At 46.7% G+C, this 20,218-nt stretch overlaps 2 protein-coding genes across 2 annotated transcripts in view; one reads left to right on the top strand and one right to left on the bottom strand.

Moving 5' to 3' along the window:
- The window catches only part of MARS (methionyl-tRNA synthetase), a 33,093-nt gene extending 29,176 nt beyond the window's left edge, over positions 1-3,917 (bottom strand). The window contains exons 1-7 of the mRNA XM_006859475.1: positions 3,724-3,917; positions 2,332-2,422; positions 2,062-2,140; positions 1,850-1,984; positions 1,519-1,594; positions 1,094-1,266; positions 826-932 (exon numbers count right to left, since the gene is read on the bottom strand). Of these exons, the coding sequence (XP_006859537.1) occupies positions 826-932; positions 1,094-1,266; positions 1,519-1,594; positions 1,850-1,984; positions 2,062-2,140; positions 2,332-2,422; positions 3,724-3,832 (770 nt within the window). The 5' untranslated portion in view covers positions 3,833-3,917. The remainder of the gene's footprint in view (positions 1-825; positions 933-1,093; positions 1,267-1,518; positions 1,595-1,849; positions 1,985-2,061; positions 2,141-2,331; positions 2,423-3,723) is intronic.
- An 8,153-nt stretch (positions 3,918-12,070) lies between these two features.
- Positions 12,071-20,036, top strand: ARHGAP9 (Rho GTPase activating protein 9). Its single transcript, XM_006859473.1, has 18 exons — positions 12,071-12,118; positions 12,419-12,746; positions 13,029-13,252; positions 14,169-14,393; positions 14,589-14,702; positions 14,910-15,008; positions 15,215-15,276; positions 15,382-15,472; positions 15,683-15,778; positions 15,940-16,038; positions 16,258-16,402; positions 16,500-16,607; positions 16,913-17,011; positions 17,143-17,220; positions 17,305-17,358; positions 17,619-17,753; positions 18,093-18,198; positions 19,865-20,036. The coding sequence occupies exons 2-18, from the start codon at positions 12,437-12,439 to the stop codon at positions 20,034-20,036; spliced, it is 2,217 nt and encodes a 738-aa protein (XP_006859535.1). The 5' UTR covers positions 12,071-12,118; positions 12,419-12,436.
- Positions 20,037-20,218: the final 182 nt, after the last annotated feature.

The following is a 20,218-nucleotide window of genomic DNA, read 5'->3' as shown; positions in this document are numbered from 1 at the left end:
GATAGGATGAATGTAAAGCTAATATTCTCCCATGTAAACTATCACATAATTCACAATAAAACATTAAAAAAAAAAAAAGAAAGAAACCATGTCCACATTGGCTATCTAAAATGAGGGGGTAATAAAGGCACAAGTGACTGGCTTACAAGGTTTCAAGGGGGAGTTTAGTTTAATAGTGTGTCGGGGAAGAAAGAGTCCCCTCTGAATAGTTTTCATTTCGTCTAGATGGGTCTGGTTAAAAGAGATGGAAAGAAGATTCTTATGAAACAATAGTGAGTACTTGCTATCATGACTAACTGAGACTGTCACAATTATAAAGGTAGAAGTTTTGTAACAAAAACGGGGAGTAGTTACTCGTACAGTCCAGAAACAGAAGACCCTAGGACCGTCAAGGAAGAAGAGCACAAGCGGGATGCAGGAACTTATCCAGAGAAGCAGTGACACCAGAGATGGAGGCACAGTGAGAGGGCGCAGCTGAGGACTCTGGATTCATGGAAAGAGAGGGACTAAGAGATGGCAACCATGAGGCAGACTTGCAGAATGTTCCCTTTGGTGGTTTAAATTATATATGCACAAGTGTTGTTGTTTTTTTAAAAAAAAAAGCTAAAGTGAATAGAGAGAAATACTATTCACTGATGTTAACTGTTAAATACTGTTAACATGGTGGGAATTATAATCATCATTGTAATGAAACAAAGTGTATGAATTTATGATTTGTTGAACATAAAACTGATGATCTGCCCTGCAAACTTTCACTCAAACCACAATAAAAACCTTAAGAAACAAAACAAACAGAAACAGTGCCCAACTCCTATGTCCACTCACACTGGCTTTTTCTGGGGCCGAAGTGGAGGCAAGCTTTCCAAGCCCTTCTCCCAGGCAGTTACAGCCATAGCGATCTCTTCCTCAGAAAGCGTAGCCAATTCTTCCTCCTGTGCGGAATGGATAGAACCCCTTATCAGATGAAAAAAGCCTCGTTGCTCTCCAATAATTGAAAAATGTAGCGACCATGCTCAAAATCCCTCTCCTGGCCACCCCCTACTTCCAGCATCAAAAGTCTTATTTCTGAGGACCCGTAAGCTCCATTCCAAACCTCAGGCTCATTGCTGACAGTCCTCCCCTCAAGAAGCTTGGGCTGGGGTTGCTTCTGGAGGTAGGGCCGGAGGGCCAGGACACCCTGCTGCTTCAGCACAGTCTCTACAGCTTGCTGACATGGTCCTTGGGTGCTCAGCATCTGGAACCAGCTGCGCAGGGCACCCAGTTCCTCTGTGGGCAGGGAAGAAAAGAGGGAATCGGCAAGCATGGGGGGACCTAGAATGATCCTACAACAGTGGATCTCCTCTCCTTCTTCATGAGGTTCCTCTAGCTGCCTTTTCTAATTCCTTTAGCCATCTTTCTGCCACAGTTTCCCTGCCACGGTACATCCTGAAGTGAAAACTCTGCTATCCTGTTACCCCCTATGTTAAGTTTCTGGGGTTAGACTTGGGGTGGGAGTGAAGTGATATGCATAGTTCTCACCAGGAAGGTAGGCCGGGTCTTGGAGTAATGGGTATAGTGTTCCCCACAAAACAATGTCTGCCAATGATTCTGTCTCCTTTGTTGAGGAAAGAAAAGGTACACAGGTTCGACACTCAGTTTCTTCCAAAGGGTAATAATAGTATCTAATATTTAATGAGCATTTTTTAGGTGTCAAGCACTTTGTTAAACACTTTACATTATCTCACTTAATCCTCATCATAATCCAATGAAAAACCAAAAAACCAAACCCAATGCCAAGTCAGCGCCAACTCATAGTGGGCCTATATGACAGAGTAGAACTTCCCCAACTTCTATTTCAAGTTCAACTCACCCCAGTCAGAAAAGGACAACTGTGACGACTCAAGCTGTGGTCAATATGAGTCAAGGCTCTCTGGACAGGGTTAAGAACATCTTCCCCCTTCTTGCCTTGAACCACTAGATAGTACAGGGCAGCAGACAGAGCTGGCTAAAATATAAGGGAAACTGGTCAAGATGGCATGAAAAGCAAGGACCTGCCTGAAATCTTCCATGTCTCAGTCTCACCTGTAGCTCCACTGCTTCCCATTCCAACCACTGGTTAGTGAGGTCATCTTGCTCCCAGCCAGTTAACAAAAAGAAGTATCTGCTCAGGGAGACAGCCATGAAAGGTGCAATTAGAGAGATCCATTTGGCCAATTCACTTCAGGATCATTTCTTTTTATCCCACAGTCAAATTGTAGTTGTTCATAAGACTACACAAAGGGCAGACAGTAAGCCCTGATTGTATTCAGCCCATCACTACACCTGTAGGCCCACCCAAAAACCAATACTGACCGGCAGATTGCACTGGTGGAGAAGAGGTAGTTGCCACTATCCAGCTGTAAGACAGGGACCTTAGGTGCAGTTAGGAACGGGACCAAACACTCTGATGCAGGAAAAAGGTTAAAAAAAATTTTAAATGCTTTATCAAGTTAGCAGGGCCACCTCACATTGTTCATGGAAAAGGAGAAAGATGGACAGTATACCCAACCCAGAGGTTCCAGGATGATAGGGCCACTGAAAGGGGGTGGGGATCTAGAATGTGCTGGAGAGACCAGCAGGTGTTCAGCTGAGACTGCCAGCTGGAAACAACACATGGGAATTGCAAGGAGGGAGTGGCATTGGATTATGCTGTAGCCAAGAAGTGGAACAACTGAACATAATAAGGTATTATGAAAATGATCTGAGATAACCATGGGAGAACAAACCAGAGGTCTGGAAGGATTGACAAAAGAAAAGTTTAAGAGTTGTCAGCCAGTTGCTTGGGAATGAGAAAAGGTAAGCCCCCAAAAGTGTGCAGTAATTGTGTATGTTTTAGTAAGAAAGAGGAGACTCCTAGAATGACAAAAGGGTGTGAGTGACTAAAGAGCTAAGGGGGTGTCTGGTAGTAAGACACACTTGGAAAGAGGAATGACATTCACTGGAAGATGAGGAAAAGGCTAGAGTTGAGTAGTGGGTATACTGAGGGTAATGAAATTGGTGACGGATGACCCAGTGGCACAGTGGATAAAGCACTCGGCTGCTAACCAAAAGGTCAGCGATTCAAATCCACCATCTGCTGTTCACGTGTAGCACTTGGTTTCAGTAAAAATTACTAATCTAGGAAACCCTAAGGGACTGTTCTTCTACTCTTGTTTCATACGGTCTTGGACCCTTGGCAGGGACTTTTGGACTGATGAAAGATGTGTCTGGGAAGAAAGAAGGGATAGGGTGACCAACGATAATGGGGGAGGAGACCCAGAGGGGTGCGTGGTCTGACCCATAGCGACCCTGTATAGGGTTTCCTCCAAGGAGCAGCTGGTGAGCTTGAACCACCGACCTTGCAGTTCAAACGGCTTTGCAGTCTGGCGCATTAACGCACAGCTCCACACCAAGGGTGCATGATGTTGTTGTTGTTGTTGTTGTGTGCCGTGGAGTCGGTTCCGACTCATAGCGACCCTGTACAGGGTTTCCGAGGTTATAAATCTTTACGTGAGCAGAAAGGCTCATCTTTCTCCCGCGGAACAGCTGGTAGTTTCGAACTGCTAACCTTAAGGTTCGCAGTTCGATTCATAACCACTACGCTACCAGAGCTCCTTCGGGGTGCGTGATCGGGACCGGGAATTTGGCGAAGGACCATAGGATGAACGTCGGGCGTGTTCGGCCCCTCCCTCCTTATCCATCGCCCACCAACATCAGCCTGAATACCTTCAGGGCCGACGGTGCTGATGAGCAGCTCCGCTTTGCCCCGGACCCTGCTGGCTGCGGCCAGCACTGACAGGATCCCCGGTACGCCCTCGCTCACGAACAGTCTCATTTCGCCGTGTATCCCACGCTGATGCAACCGGAACCGGTCTCTAGCTTCTGGGTTGAGTGGCCGCTGCAAGGCACACCGGGAAATGGAGTTCTACATGAAGTTTCGCTCACGGCTCCCGGAAAACTGAGTCTTCTCCCATCATGCAACACTAGAACACAGGAAAAGACTATCATAGAGACCGAGAGACCACACACGCAGAACCAGAGCGGCAATTTTTGCTGGGAGGGGCCCAGATGTTTACGTTTAGGGCCTGGCGACCTTTCATGCAGTCGGAGGGTGGCGACTGAAACCACAACCTTTGGTCCAGTCGTCGTCGAGGATGAAGTGGCGCTGTGGCGACTCACTATGTGGAGTCTTGATTCAAGTTCATAGCAATCATAATTTTTGATTTGGATGTTATGATAAGGTTATGTTTATCACAAAGTGGAAATTGGTGTGGCACAATCAAAAATAGTGTGGCCAATTAAGATACTAAAAGCAGTGCTCATGCAGCTAGACATTTCCCCAGGCTCAAATCTCAGTGACCCTGTATATGGTTTCCAAGGAGTGGCTGGTGAATTTGAACCGCCAACCATGTAGTTTTCAGTCCACTGTTTATCATACAGTGTGCCACACGAGGACTCCAGAATAGGTTCATTAGAAAGGAAAGGGGAGATATGTAAAGAAAAAGTCAATTTGAAGGGAAGTAGGACAACAGGATGGCAAAGAGTTTGGCTATGGAAGTGCATATCAATAATTGAGAAAGGAATTCTTCTTACTCATCATTGTATTACTGGTTGTTGTTGTTAAGTGCCATCGACTCATAGTGACCCTGTGTAGTGTTTTCAAGGAGCAGCTGGTGGCTCTGAACTGATGACCTTGTGGTTAGGGATCCAGTGCTTGTATTACAACACTCCATTGTTGGTTGGTATGCAAATAAATAAAAAGGAGCTTTGGTGGCCTAGTGGTTACCAGCCAGGCTGCCAACATCAAGATCAACAGTTCAAAACTACCAGCCCTTCCACCAGAGAAAGAGGAGGCTTTCTACTCCTGTAAAAATTTACAGCCTTGGAAACCCTATACAGGATTGCTATGAGTCGCAACCAACTCCACAGCACATGACCAATGACCAATACAAATAAATATTGTAAGGACCCACTATCGAATCGAAGTCCTGGTGTGGCATTGTGGGTTAATATACTGGACTGCAAGGTTGGTTTGAACTGAAAGGTCAGTGGCTCAAGCTCACCAGCTGCTCCTTGAAAACCCTATGTAGGGTCACTATGGGTCAGAACTGACTCAACAGCACTTAACAACAGCAACTATAGATTCAAACTCACCAGTCACTCCTCAGAAATCCTATACAAGCTCACTATGAGTCAGAAACAACTAGGTGGCACTTAATAACAACACACTGCAGGATAAGCACTGAACCACAAGGTTGGTTTGAACTGCAAGGTCAGCAGTTCAAACTCACCAACAGCTCCTCTGAAACCCTATACAGGGTCACTATGAGTCAGAACCAACTCAACGGTACTTAACAATAATAACACTTAAATATAATTAATATTTATATGCTTATGTCCTGGTGTGGCACTGCAAGAGAATGAATGTACTCGACTGCGAGGTTGGTTTGAATTTCAAGGTTGGCAGTTCAAACGCACTGGCTGCTCCTCAGAAACCCTATACAGGGTCGCTATGAGTTGGAACCCACTCAATTGATGGCACTTAACAACAACATATACTTATGTGCTAGGCACTGTTCTAAGCACTTTACATACATTATTAAATTCTAAAAAACCCCACAAAAACCTATGTGGGTGTTGGGCCTATTGAAAGTAGATTTTTAAAAGCTTTGCCACTTCTACCCGGGTTTCATGGAACCCTCTGGGAGGCCTGAGAGTGTCATGCTGGATAGGTATCATGTAGACACTCCAGTCAACAGTTCCCCGTGATCCCAACATTCCAGCCATCCCATCAGGGTGTCAAACATGTGAGTGAAGAATCCAAACCAATCCATCCGCCTGCTAAATGTCACCAAGTGAACCTAGTTAGTACCACATGGAACAGAAGAATCACTCATTGATTCCCTACCCAAGTTGCTGCCCATAAAATTGTGAGCTATAATTAAATTGTTGTTGTTTAATAAAAATAAAACAAATTATGAAATGATGCAGTGTGATGTGTCCATTTTACATACCTTTTCTAGCTATGGTCTGGTGGTGTTCAGAGCCATCAAGTTGGTTCTTACTCATAGGGACCCTATATAGCGTTTCCAAGGAGAACCTGGTGGGTTTGAACCACTAGCGTTGTGGTTAGCAGTCTAGTCTGGTAATCGCCACCAAAAAACTGGGTGAGGCTATGAAACTAAGGTGTTTGTAGCCCATCAGGAGATTGGACAGCTTGCTAATAATACAAATAGTGCAAAAAAGGTATATGAAACTCTAACAAGGGGATTGACCAATTTGCCATCCCAGAGACAGAAAGGAAGGACCTACTACCACCAAGAGAAGCTAGGAAATGAAGCATATCCTTTGAACCAGGGGTCCCTGCAGTGAGAACCTCCTAGACCCAGGAGACAGAGCTATAATAGCAAATATAGCAGCAGCAGAACTAGAAGAGCAATGGAAGATAGTATGGGAGCGTCACAGGCCATGGGGCAAGGCAATTACAGTACACTTGCCAACCCATGGAGTAAGAAAGCTGAATCTCTTATATAGGAGGCTTCCTGGTGAAGTGGGATGGCTTTGGGCATTTATTGGATCGCTAAACAGCTTTATAACACTTATCCCCACAGAGCAGAAGCAAGCCCCGGGGGCCCAGGGGCCAAAGGAGAGACCTGCCTTCGAGCTTGGCCAGAGTTGTCCTGACCTAAGTACTGTATCTTGATTTGTTCCCAATTCTGAATTGTAATCTCCTTGTCCTGGTGTGGTGCTTTAGGATAAGCACTGGACTACAAGGTGGTGGTTTAACTCTACCAATCACTCCCAGGAAACTCTATACAGGGTCACTATGAGTTGGAACTAACTCAACCTCAAAGGCACTTAATAACAATTCCCCTAGTAAAACCCATAATCATTACTAGGGTCTGTAAGTTCATTGTAATGAATGATCAAACCTTGCAGAGGAGTAGAGGGTGCCAAGGGAGAGACAGCTGGTGTTAGAATTGGTAAAATGTTTGTAAAGAAGAGGTAAATATGTCTGATCTCCACCTTATATGAATAAGCTTTGGACTGCTGCTGATGGTGATTCTCTCTTCCTCTTGTGAAGTTAGAAGAGGTAGGTTAGATGCCCCAACTACATTATTTCTACATGTAGTTTTATCTCCTTATTCCCATTTTACAGATTAGAGAATTGAAACACAAACTGTGCAAATTGTTGAAGATACAAATATTAGCAAAACAGATATAGAGCTTCTGTCATGTGGAGCTCATAGATTTCCTGGGAGGCCAGAAAATCAATCCATTTTAAAGTGTGATGAATTATGATGGGGAAAACAAAGCTTGCTATGAGGTCTGCTAGCTAGGCCTCTGACCTGACTCTAAGGAATCAAGCGAGGCCTTCTTGTGCAAATGACATTTCATCTGAAATCTGAATGATGAGTAAGTTAGCCAGGTGAAGACTGGAGAGAGTAGGGAGAGGAAATGTTTTAGGCAGTGGAAAACAAGATATGACAAGGATCAGAGATCCCAGTGTACTTTAGGAATGTGAGGAGTTAGTGTGCTGGAGTGTAGAGTTTTTAAGTGTGAAAAGGTTAGACTAGAGAGGGAGGCCTCCGTAAATCACAGTGTAAAATTTGAACTTTACCCTGAGGACAATAAGAAGCCTCTGAAAGTTTTAAGTCACTACAGAGACAGGAACTTATCTGTGTTTAGAAAGGTCATTCTGGCGCCAGGAATGGACTACAGGGGAGCCGAATTATATACAAGGAGACTAGTTAGGAGATTATATGATCTAGGCTAAAGAGGGTGGTGTTGTGAGACAAAAAGTAGATAAATTGAAAAGACATAAATTGAAGGACTAAGGAATCAATAAAAGGAGCCCTTTTATTTTATTGTGGTGCTGTGGATTAAGCATAGAACTGTTAACCACTAAGTTAATGATTCAAACCTACCAATACCACCTTGGGAGAAAGGCATGGCTCTCAGCTCCCATAAAGATTTACAGTCTCCGAAGCCCTATGGAGCAGTTTTATACTGGGCTTCTAACTGCAAATTCAGTGATTCAAACCCAGCAGCTGCTCCTCAAAACTATTTTGTTGTTGTTAAGTGCCCTCGAGTCAGTTCCGACCCATAGCAACCCTGCATAGGGTTTGTGAGTAGCAGCTGGTGAGTTTGAACCACCAACCTTGAAGTTCAAACCAACTTTGCAGTCCAGCGCATGAACCCACAGCACCACAGCAGAAAACCTATATAAGATGGCTATAAACTGGAACCAACTCACAGGCACTTAACAACAACAACAAGGCAGGATGGCTATGAATCCAAAAGTAATCCATTGAATATGGATGGTGAGGAAGGAGGCTGCCAGGTTTCTGGCATGGGCAGAAGGATTTCTCCCCTTTTTGTAATCCAACAGATAATAGCACTTCCCCAGTCATAGTGATTATCACATTGTATTTTGATCCTTAAAGAAGGGAGGGACCAGATTTGTCATCTTAATTGGCAATGCCTAATGGTTCCTGGCTGACAGTATGCTAGTAAGCACTCAATCAATACTTATTGAATTTAAATTGAACTAAATAGTGGTACTGGAAGAGAAACAGGTTTGTTTAGTTTAGAGAAACAGCTCAATTTAGAATATATTGAGTTTGAGGTACCTGTGAGATACCCAAATGGAGATTTTCAGTGGACAGTGAATTAGACTGGAGCTTCAAAAAAGATCTGGACTAGAGATAGGGGGCTCAGCAGCACATGGAGGTCATTTGAGCGGAGGAGGAAATGAGACCACCCAAGGTCTCATTTTTTTGTAGAGTACAAAGGGCAGAACATCTCAGACAGACCCTAAAAGCTAAAGAAACAGGCAGAGGAAGGTCCTTCCTTAGGCAACAGAAAAGGAGCTACTAGTCCTGGTGTGGCACTGTAGGCTAATGCACTGGGCAACAAGGTTGGTTTAAATCACAATGTCAGCGATTCAAATTCACCAGCTTCTCTTTGGAAATGCTATACAGGGTTGCTGCAGGGTCACTATGAGACAGAAAAAACTCCATGGCACTTAACAACAACACAACAGAGAGGTTTTAAAAGGGACCCTGCAGGGACGCCTCCTGTTTGTGAAAGGGAGAGAGAGAAGACAGTTGTGTTGGCTACTGCTGAGATGTCCAAGTGCATAAGGACTGCAAAGTATATGTGCAAGGTCAAGAGTAGTGAGCAGTGAACGTTAAAAGGGGGAAGAGTGAGAGAGGGAATTTGGAGGCCGTGTGTGTAGGAAACTCTTTCAAGGAAGTATGAGAATTCCAAAAGGCAGAGAGAGAATGGTTAACTGGGAGTAAATTGAGGTTTGTGTAAAGATGGGAGAGGTTTGGGTGTATTTCATAATTTTCAATACTAATGGAAAGAAGTCAGTAAAGAAAGCAAATAAATGCAAGTGCCAAGAACTTCAGAGAAAGCAGAGGATGAGATTCTAGCACTTAAACACTAGATGAATGAATGAATGAATAAGTCTGTGAATAAAAGAAGTCAGTCACTATTTTGAAAGAGTGAAGAAAGAGAGTGAAGCTCATAAGTGATGAGGTTGCTATCTGGCTGGGGGTGATGGTAGTTAAGCTCTGAGAAGATTCCTCTCTCACATAGGCAGCTGGGACAAAGATGGGTCGAGAGTTGGAGGGTGCTCCCAGGTGCCTTGCTAGTCACCAGTCTGAGTTGGTCTTTCGAAGCAGGAGTAGGGTTTGCCATGTATTAAAAGTGTAGCAAACTAAGAAGGAAGGTAATTGAGGCAGAAACCCACTTTTGACAACCCAGCCCTAAGGTCAGGGGAGGCTCTCTGACTCTCTAATGTCATCAAATGAGGCGAGCACACCCATCCTCACTTTCCAAGCCTAGATAAATCCTCACACTGTGCATCAGAGAAACTGAGAGGAAGGGGAAATAAGTGGGTAAAGTGGAAGCACAAATGTGCCTCTTAGTAGAGGCAGTTCCTGCCAGCAAGGAACTGACATCAGGCCCTCAACTGTCCCCATCTGTTCTCATGTTGTTGTTGCCAAGTGCAGTTGAGTTAGTTCTGACTCATAGCGACCCTATATATAGGGTTTCCGATGAGTGACTTGTGAGTTTGAACTGCCAACCTTGCAGTTCAAACAGATTTGGTATCCAGTGCCTACAGCACCACACCAGGACTCCATGTATGCTCTCATAGCATCATGCTGTATTACTTTTCCAGAGTCTCGGATCCAATTACAATTCAACAATTTATTGTTTCATTGGTTAAGGTCTGTCTCTCATTAAGTTCCAAAAAGGCAAGGATTGCATCTGTGTTGTTCCACCTCTCTTATCCCTAGTCCCTAATGTTGGTCTTTGCACACAGGCAATGCTCAATAAATTCCTGTTAAGAATATAAATGAATAAATGAACCACTACACAATTAGGTCCCCAGGTAAGAAGGTTATATGTAGAAGGTCAATTGTAGTAATGCTTCTCAGCTTCAAAACACACAGCCCTATCATGGCCATTTGGCATAGCATAATCCACAAAGACAATGTTGTACATCCTGCTTTTATGGTTAGACCGTGGTTCTCAATGGTTTGGCAGTTATGTGATGACCCTCTGTCCCCAGTATGTTCTGATGTGATAAATCAATACGAGGATTAAGGTTGGGAATGTTGGTGTTGTTAAGTGCCATCAAGTCCGTTCCAACTCATAATAACCCTGTACAGGGTTTCCAAGGAGCAGCTGGTGGGTTTGGAACACCAACCTTGAGGTTAGCAGTCCAGTGCTTATCCTACAGCGCCACACCAAGCATGAGATACATCACCCTTAATCACTCCACGACCCTGATCAAATGATGTACAGAGATTCTCAAGGGTGTGGCATGCAGTGCCTTTTATCTTAAGAGAGATAAAAGGGGAGAGATGTGAACAGAGAAAGAAGAGCCAGGAATGGAGTGCATCCTTTGTACTGGGGTCCCTGGCACTGTGAAGCTCCTAGATCCTGGGAATGATTGATGCCAAGACACATGGAAATCTCCAGTGAATACTGGGAATAGAGATATTGAAAGGAGAGAAGGACCCTTTCCCAGAGCCAGCACTCTGAATTCAGACATCTAGCTTTCTAAACTGTGAGAGAATAAGTTTCTGTTTGTTAAAACCATCCATTTGTTGTATTTCTGTTAGAGCAGCACTAGTTAACTAAGACACCATTTAAGGTGCAACTATTGGTCACTCTCCATGAGGAGGAAAGAAGAGTTAAGGAAATTGAAGAAACTTGGAATCAATTAATCCCGTAGCCCAATGGACCCTGAGACTAGAGAACTAGATAGTGCCAGATACTACTACCAACTGTTCTGAGAGAGATCACATTAGAAGGTCCTGGATAAAGTGGAATTAAATGTGGAACAAAACTCAAAATTGTAAAAAAGACCTGGCTTACTGGTCAGATGGATACTGGAGGAACCCAAGACTATGGGCCTTGGTCATCCTTCAGGTCTGAAACTGAACTCGCACTCATGACCCAATTTTCAATCAAGCAGTAGACAGGTATATAAGGGGGACATCAACACTAGTAAGGTATGCACATCATGGAATGGTCAACTATTTAAGACCAAAAGAGCAGCATTTACCTCAGGTAAAAATCCAGAAGGGTTGGGAAAGAAGGTGGAATGGAAATAAGAATCACAGGGAGGAAGTGAAAGATAATTGATGTTACATGGATGGAATTGCTATCACAGAAATGAAATGAAGCATTATATGCTTTGTTGAATGTAAAGCTGATGATCTTCTCTGTAAACCTTCACTTAATTCCCAATAAAAAGTTTTCAAAACAAAACAAAACACACCTATGCCTCTAACTCAGACCTCCTCCATGTTTCTACTTTCTATTTCTCTCTAATTTGTTCTTACTATTTTTCTGTTTCTTTCTGCACAGGAAACACACGACTTTAGGTCTGACCGGTAACGGAAACATTGGTGCCTATGAAAATGTAAGGCAAGGTCACAAACTTTTTATCTTTGTCATTACTCCCTGTCTCTTTTCCTGTGTTCTGTCCCGGACCTGATTCTTTCTCCTCATCAACTTATTTTGTCCAGTTCAAGATTTCTGTCACCACCCAGGACCAGCTCTCCCACCCCCTGGATCTTCTAATGGGCTCCACAAGGTACATAAAAGAAAATCACCAAGCTAGGCCATCTCCTGTGATTTCCTGCCTGGCCAGCCACATAGTGCTGCTGACCACATCCTCTCTCACCTTATTCAGATACTTCCTCACAAGACACACCACCAAGTTCTCACCCCCAAAGCGTATCACTGACCCCGTAGTCCAACTCTCTGCTTTACCCTCTTCTTTCACCCCATAATTCCTATCCTCCTCTGATACTGCTCTTAAAACCATGTCCCTCTGCCCGGAGGCAGCCAGTGCTGTCCATTTCTGGATCTCTAATGCCCCTTTTTCTCACAGGTGACAGTGCTGACCACAATGCTGTCAGGCCGGTGGTGGTCAAGTCCTTGGGGAAGTCTAGGGTTAGGACCCCGAAATTCTTCTCGGGGATCCCAGCTTTGTGTCCTCTATGCCTTCACTTATACTGGGGCAGATGGCCGGCAAGTGTCTCTGGCTGCAGGGGACAGATTCCTCCTGCTTCGAAAGACCAACTCAGACTGGTGGCTGGCAAGGCGCCTGGGAGCACCCTCCAACTCTCGACCCATCTTTGTCCCAGCTGCCTATGTGAGAGAGGAATCTTCTCAGAACTTAACTACCATCACCCCCGGCCAATCCCACTGGGCTCCTGGTGAGTACACCCTCCCCCATAACCTTCCTACCTCCCTTGCTTCTGGGAATCCTTGAGCGTATTCCCTACCCCAAGCTTCTGCTGACCCCCTTGTCTTATCTCCCTCTGATCAGTCTAGCTCTCATCCTGTCCTGGTGCCTCCACTGCCTTCTGATTCAAGCCTCCAAGTCTCATGTCATTTCCCACACCCTCATTCTGTTCTTCCCAATGGGCCCCTAAGATGGGGTCCCAACCAAGCTCATGCCTCTGATCACCTGCTTCTTTCCCCATTTCTGTTCCCAGGGTCAAAGTTGTTTCATGGCTCCCTGGAGGAGCTGCACCAGTCTCAGATACCTACAGGCAGAGTCCAGGCCATGTCTGAGGAGCCTCCTCCTCTTCCCCCTAAAATCTGTAGAAGTGTCAGTGTTGCCAATTTGAGGCAAAGCCTCCTGAATCCCCTCCAGGATGGACCAAGTGGAAGGTCCCTCTCCCAGGGAGACTTGCTGACAGACGCCATTGCTAATATGGTGAGTCACAGCTTTTCTTCTGATGATGGTTGGTCAACAGATATTTACTGTTGGGCCCTCTTTTAGGCATAATGGTGAACAATACAGACAGAATTCCTGCCCTTTAGAGATTTCCAGTGATAGACAAACATGTAAACAAGCAAGCTTACCCTTAGAACTCATAAGTGCTACCAATTAAGAGTGAATGCAGTGGAGAGTGACTGAGGTGGTCTCTGAAGGCATCTCTAAAGCAGTGACATTCAGTTGAATCTGAATAAGAAGGAAGAGGCAGCCATAAGACCACCTAGAAGGAGGGGACAGCAAAGGCCCTGAGAGGACATGGAGCTTTAGATGATAGACTGAAAGAAGGCCAACCTGGCTATGTTTTCTTTCTCTCTTTCTCCTGACTCCTGGCCCATTAAAGGGTTTTTCCTGTGTCCACTCTTCCCAGCTCCAGTCACCAGCTTGTCCCATTGAAGACTCTCTGCTTGTCCCTAAGATTCTCCCCTCCCTCTCTCTTACTAGTGGATGCAAAATGGCTCCTCCTCCCTCATGCTCCCCTAGCTGGGGTCTCTGACCTCTCCAGTCTCCTTTCACCCTGCAGGATATGAGGGTGGGGCACTCCCCTAAAACACCCCCACACACATACACACATAAAAAGCCTGTTCCCCTTTCCTGTGGCCCTGGGTGGGGGCGGGGTAGGGGAGGAGGGAAGTTGGAAACAGGAAGTGAGGAGAAAAGCAAAGAAGACTGTGAGGGAGGGAATCAAAATATTTTTAAAAAGTCGGCTGGGGACTCTAGTACCTGGGTCACCCCAGCCAGGAGCCGGTGGTGAGAAGATGGTTGGGGAGTGAGGGGGAGGAGGTGATTAGGTGGAAAAGCGATTGGGGAGGAGCACAGGCAAGATAAACACCTCTTTCTTCCCCTTTCTTGGCAGGCAGGACCCCAGCTCCTCATGTCAGAGACCCCTGTGTACTGTAACCTGGTGGAACTTCGCCGCTGTCCCCGGTCCCCACCCCCAGGCCCTGCATGCGCCCCCCTGCAGAGGCTGGACACCTGGGAACAGCACCTGGACCCCATTTCTGGACGCTGTTTCTACATAAATTCGCTGACTGGCTGCAAGTCTTGGAAGCCCCCTCGCCTCACTCGCTCCAGAGAGACGGTGAGAACAGTTCCTCCTGCTTGTCCAACTGTCCTCTCTGCCTCCTCCTTCCCCATACTGAGCCCCAAGGTAGTATGTTTTCTCTCTGGGATTCTCAGAAGGTCAGAAGAATCAGAAAGTCATGAGAAGGGCGTTGAGTCGGGGTCGAGGTGGCATCTGGATATATAGCTTCACCTTCTCCCCTTCCAACCCCAGAACGCTGGTTCCATGGAGGCGACAAAAACCCTGAGTAGGGACAAGGATGTCTTGCAACTTCAGGCAAAGGGCTCTGAATCTCACACAAGGAATCCAGAACTGCCAGACCCCCAGGTGAGATCCCTCCCACCTCCTGATCACCTGATCACATACAAGAAAAGCCAACATTTGATACCAACATTCTCTTTTATGCAAGACATTTTTCTTCATTACTCATCATATCCCCTGCCTCTCATCCACATTCACACCCTTCTTTTCCCTACAGCCAGGGGCTCTGAATTTGAAGGTTCCTCCTTTTATTTCTCCAATCCTCTCCCCCAGGGCTCACCCTACCTCTGCCAGGAAACCTCCCACACCTCAGACCAGTCTCCAGCCTTGCAGTCCCCTCGATCTCTACCCCAGCTCCTGGACGACCCCCACGTGAGTCTCCCGTTTCTTTGTGAATGCCTAAATCCTCCATAACCATCTTTCTTCTTCCAAGTGCTCACTAAGTATCCTCTCTTACCCAGAACTCTAACTTTAAAGGAGTTCACTCTGGCAGACCCTCTGGAAAACCTACTTGGCTACTGTGGTTGGTGTAAGGTGGTGGGTGTAGATGACACTTTGATATCCCTTTCACTCCTCAGGAGGTGGAAAAATCAGGCCTACTCAACATGACCAAGATTGCCCAGGGTGGGCGTAAACTCAGGTGAGAAGAACCCGGTTGGGTTGCTAAGGATAGAAAGGGTACTGGAAGAGTGTCCTCTCTATGGCATTCTGGAATGACCTTTTCACTACCACCATTGCTCCCCAGGAAGAACTGGGGCCCCTCTTGGGTGGTGTTAGCTGGTAACAGTCTTGTGTTCTATCGAGAGCCACCACTGACTGCGCCCTCCTCCGGCTGGGTGAGTGTGAGAGAGGACAGCGGAGGGGGGAAGACAATTGGGGTTTGAGCAGTCTCTTCCTGCCTCAGGCCAACAGTGGGGGTAAGGAGTGGTAGAAAGACGGAAAGGAGTTATGAAAGATCATAGCCTCCCATCTCCTCGTAGCCCACCTAGTGAGGGGGCAGGGTGATGAGAGAAAGGCGAGGCTTCAGTTTCTTCTCTAATTGTCAGGGGCCAGCGGGCAGCCGACCCGAAAGCAGCGTGGACCTTCGTGGGGCTGCCCTGGCCCACGGCCGCCATCTGTCCAGCCGTCGCAATGTCCTACACGTGAGTGTCCCCAGACGCACACGCAAAACCCACCTGACTCGAAGGCGCCCCCTCTCCCCCCCGCCCCACCAGTTGTCTGCACGGATCTCCCTTTCCACCGCCTTGCTTTTTTAAAATGCTCCTTCCTGCTTGACCCAAGTCTTTCCCCGTCGGTCCCTCAGATTCGAACGGTCCCTGGACACGAGTTCTTGCTGCAGTCGGACCAAGAGACCGAGTTGCGAGCCTGGCACCGCGCGCTGCGGGGGGTCATCGAACGACTGGTCAGAGGCAGGGGGAGGGGTTGGGGCGGAGCATAGGGAGGCTGATAAGGAGCACAGAATTCGGAGAGATGGGGTGGCGACCGCCTGGGATCCGGTTAGAGTCTTAGGTTGGGGCTGAGGTGGGACCTTGCTTAGGGTGTCCTTCCTTCGAGCTAGGGGTGCAGGTTTTTGTGACTTTCCCTTCCTCTGACCTGGCTCACTCCGCCCGTTTGGGTCTAGGATCGGGAGAACCCCTTGGAGCTACGTTTATCCGGCTCGGGGCCGGCGGAATTGGGAGAACTGAGTGCCGGGGAGGATGAGGAAGAAGAGGAGCCCGAACCCTTTCTGAAGCCGCTGCTGCGATTCAGCAGCCGCCGGAGCTCCAGTAAGGGCGGGCCGAGGAGGTGGGGCTTGTGAGCGCGTCCAGCGTCTGCTCCGCTAGGCGGCTGTTTTCACGCTCTGCCTCTACCTGCCTCCTACAGGTCGGTGTCCGGAAGGAACTGAGCAGAACCGCGTGCGGAGCAAACTAAAGCGGCTTATTGCGAAGAGACCGCCCTTGCAAAGCCTGCAGGAGCGGGGTCTGCTCCGAGGTGAGGTGGGGCTGGGCCAGCCGGTGCCCTGCTCCCACGGGCCTGCTTTAGTGTTTTTGCAAGCCCATTTCATGGATGTGAAAACTCCAGTGAGGCTAGAATAGAGCTTCCTAAAACTAGAACGCTGGGCTTCTGAGACCGCTCCTTTCCCCAGTACTTAAGATGTTGAGTGGTGTGGGGAACAAGAGAGGTGAAGCTCCTCCACCAGGCCTGGCACAGACAGCCCCACTTGGGAGTGAAGGATGAGAAGAACGTCCGTGGCTGAAGTGGGAATTGGCTTCCCACCTCATTCTGTGCCTCTCCAGACCAGGTGTTCGGCTGCCAATTGGAATCACTATGCCAGCGAGAAGGGGACACCGTGCCCAGTTTTGTGCGGCTCTGCATTGCTGCTGTTGACAAGAGAGGTTGTTTCCCCCAGAAACTCCTGAACCTCCCCTTCTAAGAACTGGCCCCTTTTCCCCACCCATCTTCCTATTGCCCTTTCTCTCTTAGACCAGGAAAGGAAGCTTTAAGTGCTTCCTGCTTCATCTCTTAGGTCTAGATGTGGATGGCATTTACCGAGTGAGCGGGAATTTGGCAGTGGTCCAGAAACTTCGCTTCTTAGTAGACCGAGGTGAGAAGGAAGCTGTTGGAACAGGGCGTCTTCTGGCAAGGACTGCATACCCTAGCGCTTGATCTTTTCTCATACATGTTACAGAGCGCGCGGTCACCTCTGATGGGAGATACTTATTCCCGGAACAGCCAGGACAAGGTACTTAATTGAAAAGCCTCTGACACCCTTGACACTTCCCACATCCTCTCTGCTCTCCATGGATTCCCCCATGTCCTGTTCCTGGGAGGGTCGTCCCCATCCCCACCTCTGCTCTTTTGCTTCACTATGGACCCTCTTGGCATTCCTGTGGTCTGCCTTGACAAGCTCTTTCCCTGACTCCTGATCTTTCTGGCCCCCGGATCCCTTTTGCCTTTCATGAGCCCCTTCACTCCCCATGCACTTCTTCTCTCTATCTCCAGAAGGGCGATTAGACTTGGACAGTGCCGAGTGGGATGACATTCATGTGGTCACTGGAGCCCTGAAACTTTTTCTCAGGGAGCTGCCTCAGCCGCTGGTGCCCCCACTGCTGCTGCCTCATTTCCGTGCTGCCCTTGGTAAGGGAGCTTTGGGCAACACCTTGATTTGGGAGGATCTCAGTGGAGTGAGTAGTGAAGAATGGGTTAGAAGTAACCTCACACCCTTTGGTTCCATCCTGACTACAGAAATGGAAAATATTTTCCACTGATGTGGCAACTCTAGTTGCTTTTTTTGTAAATGTTTAGAGTACTGAGTGGAAAAGAATTCTGAAGCAGTATTTGGGAAGAATGGAAAAGAAAACTGTAATTAATTAATGTTGTCTTCCACGGGCATGGAAAAGAATGGTGACTTTACCATCCAGTCCTAACACCTTTTTTAACCTCACTCCTATGCCTTTTCCATCACTTTCTCTCTAGCCCTCTTGGAATCAGAGCAGCGCCTCTCCCAAATACAAGAATTAATAGGCTCAATGCCAAAGCCCAACCATGACACTCTGCGGCACCTCCTGGAGCACTTATGCAGGTCAGGAAGACTAAACCTCTTTGTGCTGGGGGAGGCAGGATTGGAACATGTTCAGGTGGGGTGAAGATTGGTTTTAGACTCCTGGTGTGGCGCTGCAGGATCAGCACTCGACTGCTAACCACAAGGTTGGTGGTTCAAACCCACAAGCCACTCCTTGGAAACCCCCTATACAGGGTCACTGTGAGTCAGAATTGGCTTGATGGCACTTAATGACAACACCACCAAAGCAGAAAGAATACAAGAGGGTATCTTTAATGAACAGAAATTTATTCTCTCAGTTTAAGAGACTAAAAAGGATCTCTGGTGGTGCAATGGTTAAAACACTCGGCTGCTAACCATAAGGCCTGTGGTTCAAACCTACCAGCAGCTCCAAGGGAGAAAAGAGCTTGCAATCTGCTCCCATAAAGATTGCAGCCTTGGAACCTTTATGGGGGCAGTTCTACTCTGTTCTGCAGGGTCAATATGTGTTGAAATAACTCAGTGACAACTAACAATAGCCAGAAAGAATGTTGAAATCTGAATTCAGGGGAAGGCTCTCTAAATCACCTCTGGTAGGAAATCCTTATCTCATTTTCTCTAGCCCTCATGTTTGGTTCCTTGCAATCGCCACGTGGCGATTTTTCCCCCATTTGTGCTTGCTTGTTTCTGTGAATTATATACACAGATAGAGGGTTAGGATAAGCACTGCACTGCTAACACTGCTAGCCACAAAGTCAGCAGTTCAAACCCACCAGCTGCATTTCCAAGGGAGAAAGATGAGGCTTTCTGTTCCAGTAAAGATTCACAGCCTCTGAAACCCTACATAGGGTCACTATGAGTTAGAATCCACTTTATGGCAGTAGGGATTTTGGTTTGTGTTTCTGCCTAGTCTGCTCTTTATATTTCAAAAGTAGATTTGGTTTAAGACATGCCCTATACTGATATATACTTCATTAGCATAACAAATAAAACCCTATTCCCAGACATAGGGATTAGGATTTCAACACATATTTTGGGGGGACACAATTCAATCCACAGCAATAGAGAAACATATTAGTATAGTGGGCACATCAAGGTAACAGGTAACCTCTTACATTAAGACACATTACCAGAATCAAACCTTTTTGATAGGTCAGAATCAAATGGGGAAATCAGGACCAAGACAAGCCCAGGGATACTGAGAGAAATAATGGAAATATTGTCTCTCCCTTCCCTCTTTGCTTTGTCTTACCTTGGAGCACTGGTGATAGCTTGTTTGGCTGATCTGGGCCAGGACAGTGACTTCTCAGAAAGAATATCTATTTACTTGAGAGGACTCTAGGGGCAGACCTTGAAGCTGTAGACTTTTGTATCTTAATTATCGAAGTTTTTTCCACTGATCTCATTCTGTGCCCCTTAAGGCTGTCTTCCTCTATTTCTTTCAGCCACCAACCACATGGAGGGATCTCAAAAGGAACCCTCTCCACTTTAATCTTTAACTGTTGTGGTGAGCTCATGTGTGTCAGAGTAGAACTATGCTTCAGAGTTTTCAGTGACTCATTTTTTTGGAAGTAGATTGCCAGGTCTTTCTTCCAAGGCACCTCTGGGTAAACATGAATCTCCAGCCTTTGTGTTAGCAGCTGAGCACACTTTATTTGATGTAATAAAGCTGTTCATTTATATCCCTTTCCTTTGGCCTTTGCCGCAGGGTGATAACACACTCAGATAAGAATCGAATGACTCCCCACAACCTGGGAATTGTGTTTGGACCTACCCTGTTTCGACCAGAGCAGGAGACATCTGACCCAGCGGCCCATGCCCTCTACCCTGGGCAGCTAGTCCAGTTGATGCTCACCGAGTTCACCAGCCTCTTCCCTTGACTTGAGGCCCAAAGCGGAAGACAAACAGTATTTCCAATGATCTCTCTTGGGTGCCCTTTGAAGAGCCCGTCCTGTTTTGAGGGCATCCCTTTAAATCTCCTAAATGACTGTCTTTGTGAATCTGACCTGAGGGACTGAGATGAGGTGGAGACACTTCTCTAAAGAGAACACTTTCTTCTCTT

Source organism: Chrysochloris asiatica, unplaced genomic scaffold (assembly GCF_000296735.1).
Source record: "Chrysochloris asiatica unplaced genomic scaffold, ChrAsi1.0 scaffold00033, whole genome shotgun sequence".
Lineage (NCBI taxonomy): Eukaryota > Metazoa > Chordata > Mammalia > Afrosoricida > Chrysochloridae > Chrysochloris > Chrysochloris asiatica.
Note: the sequence above shows the minus strand (reverse complement) of the source record. Positions and strands in the feature narration are given on the sequence as shown.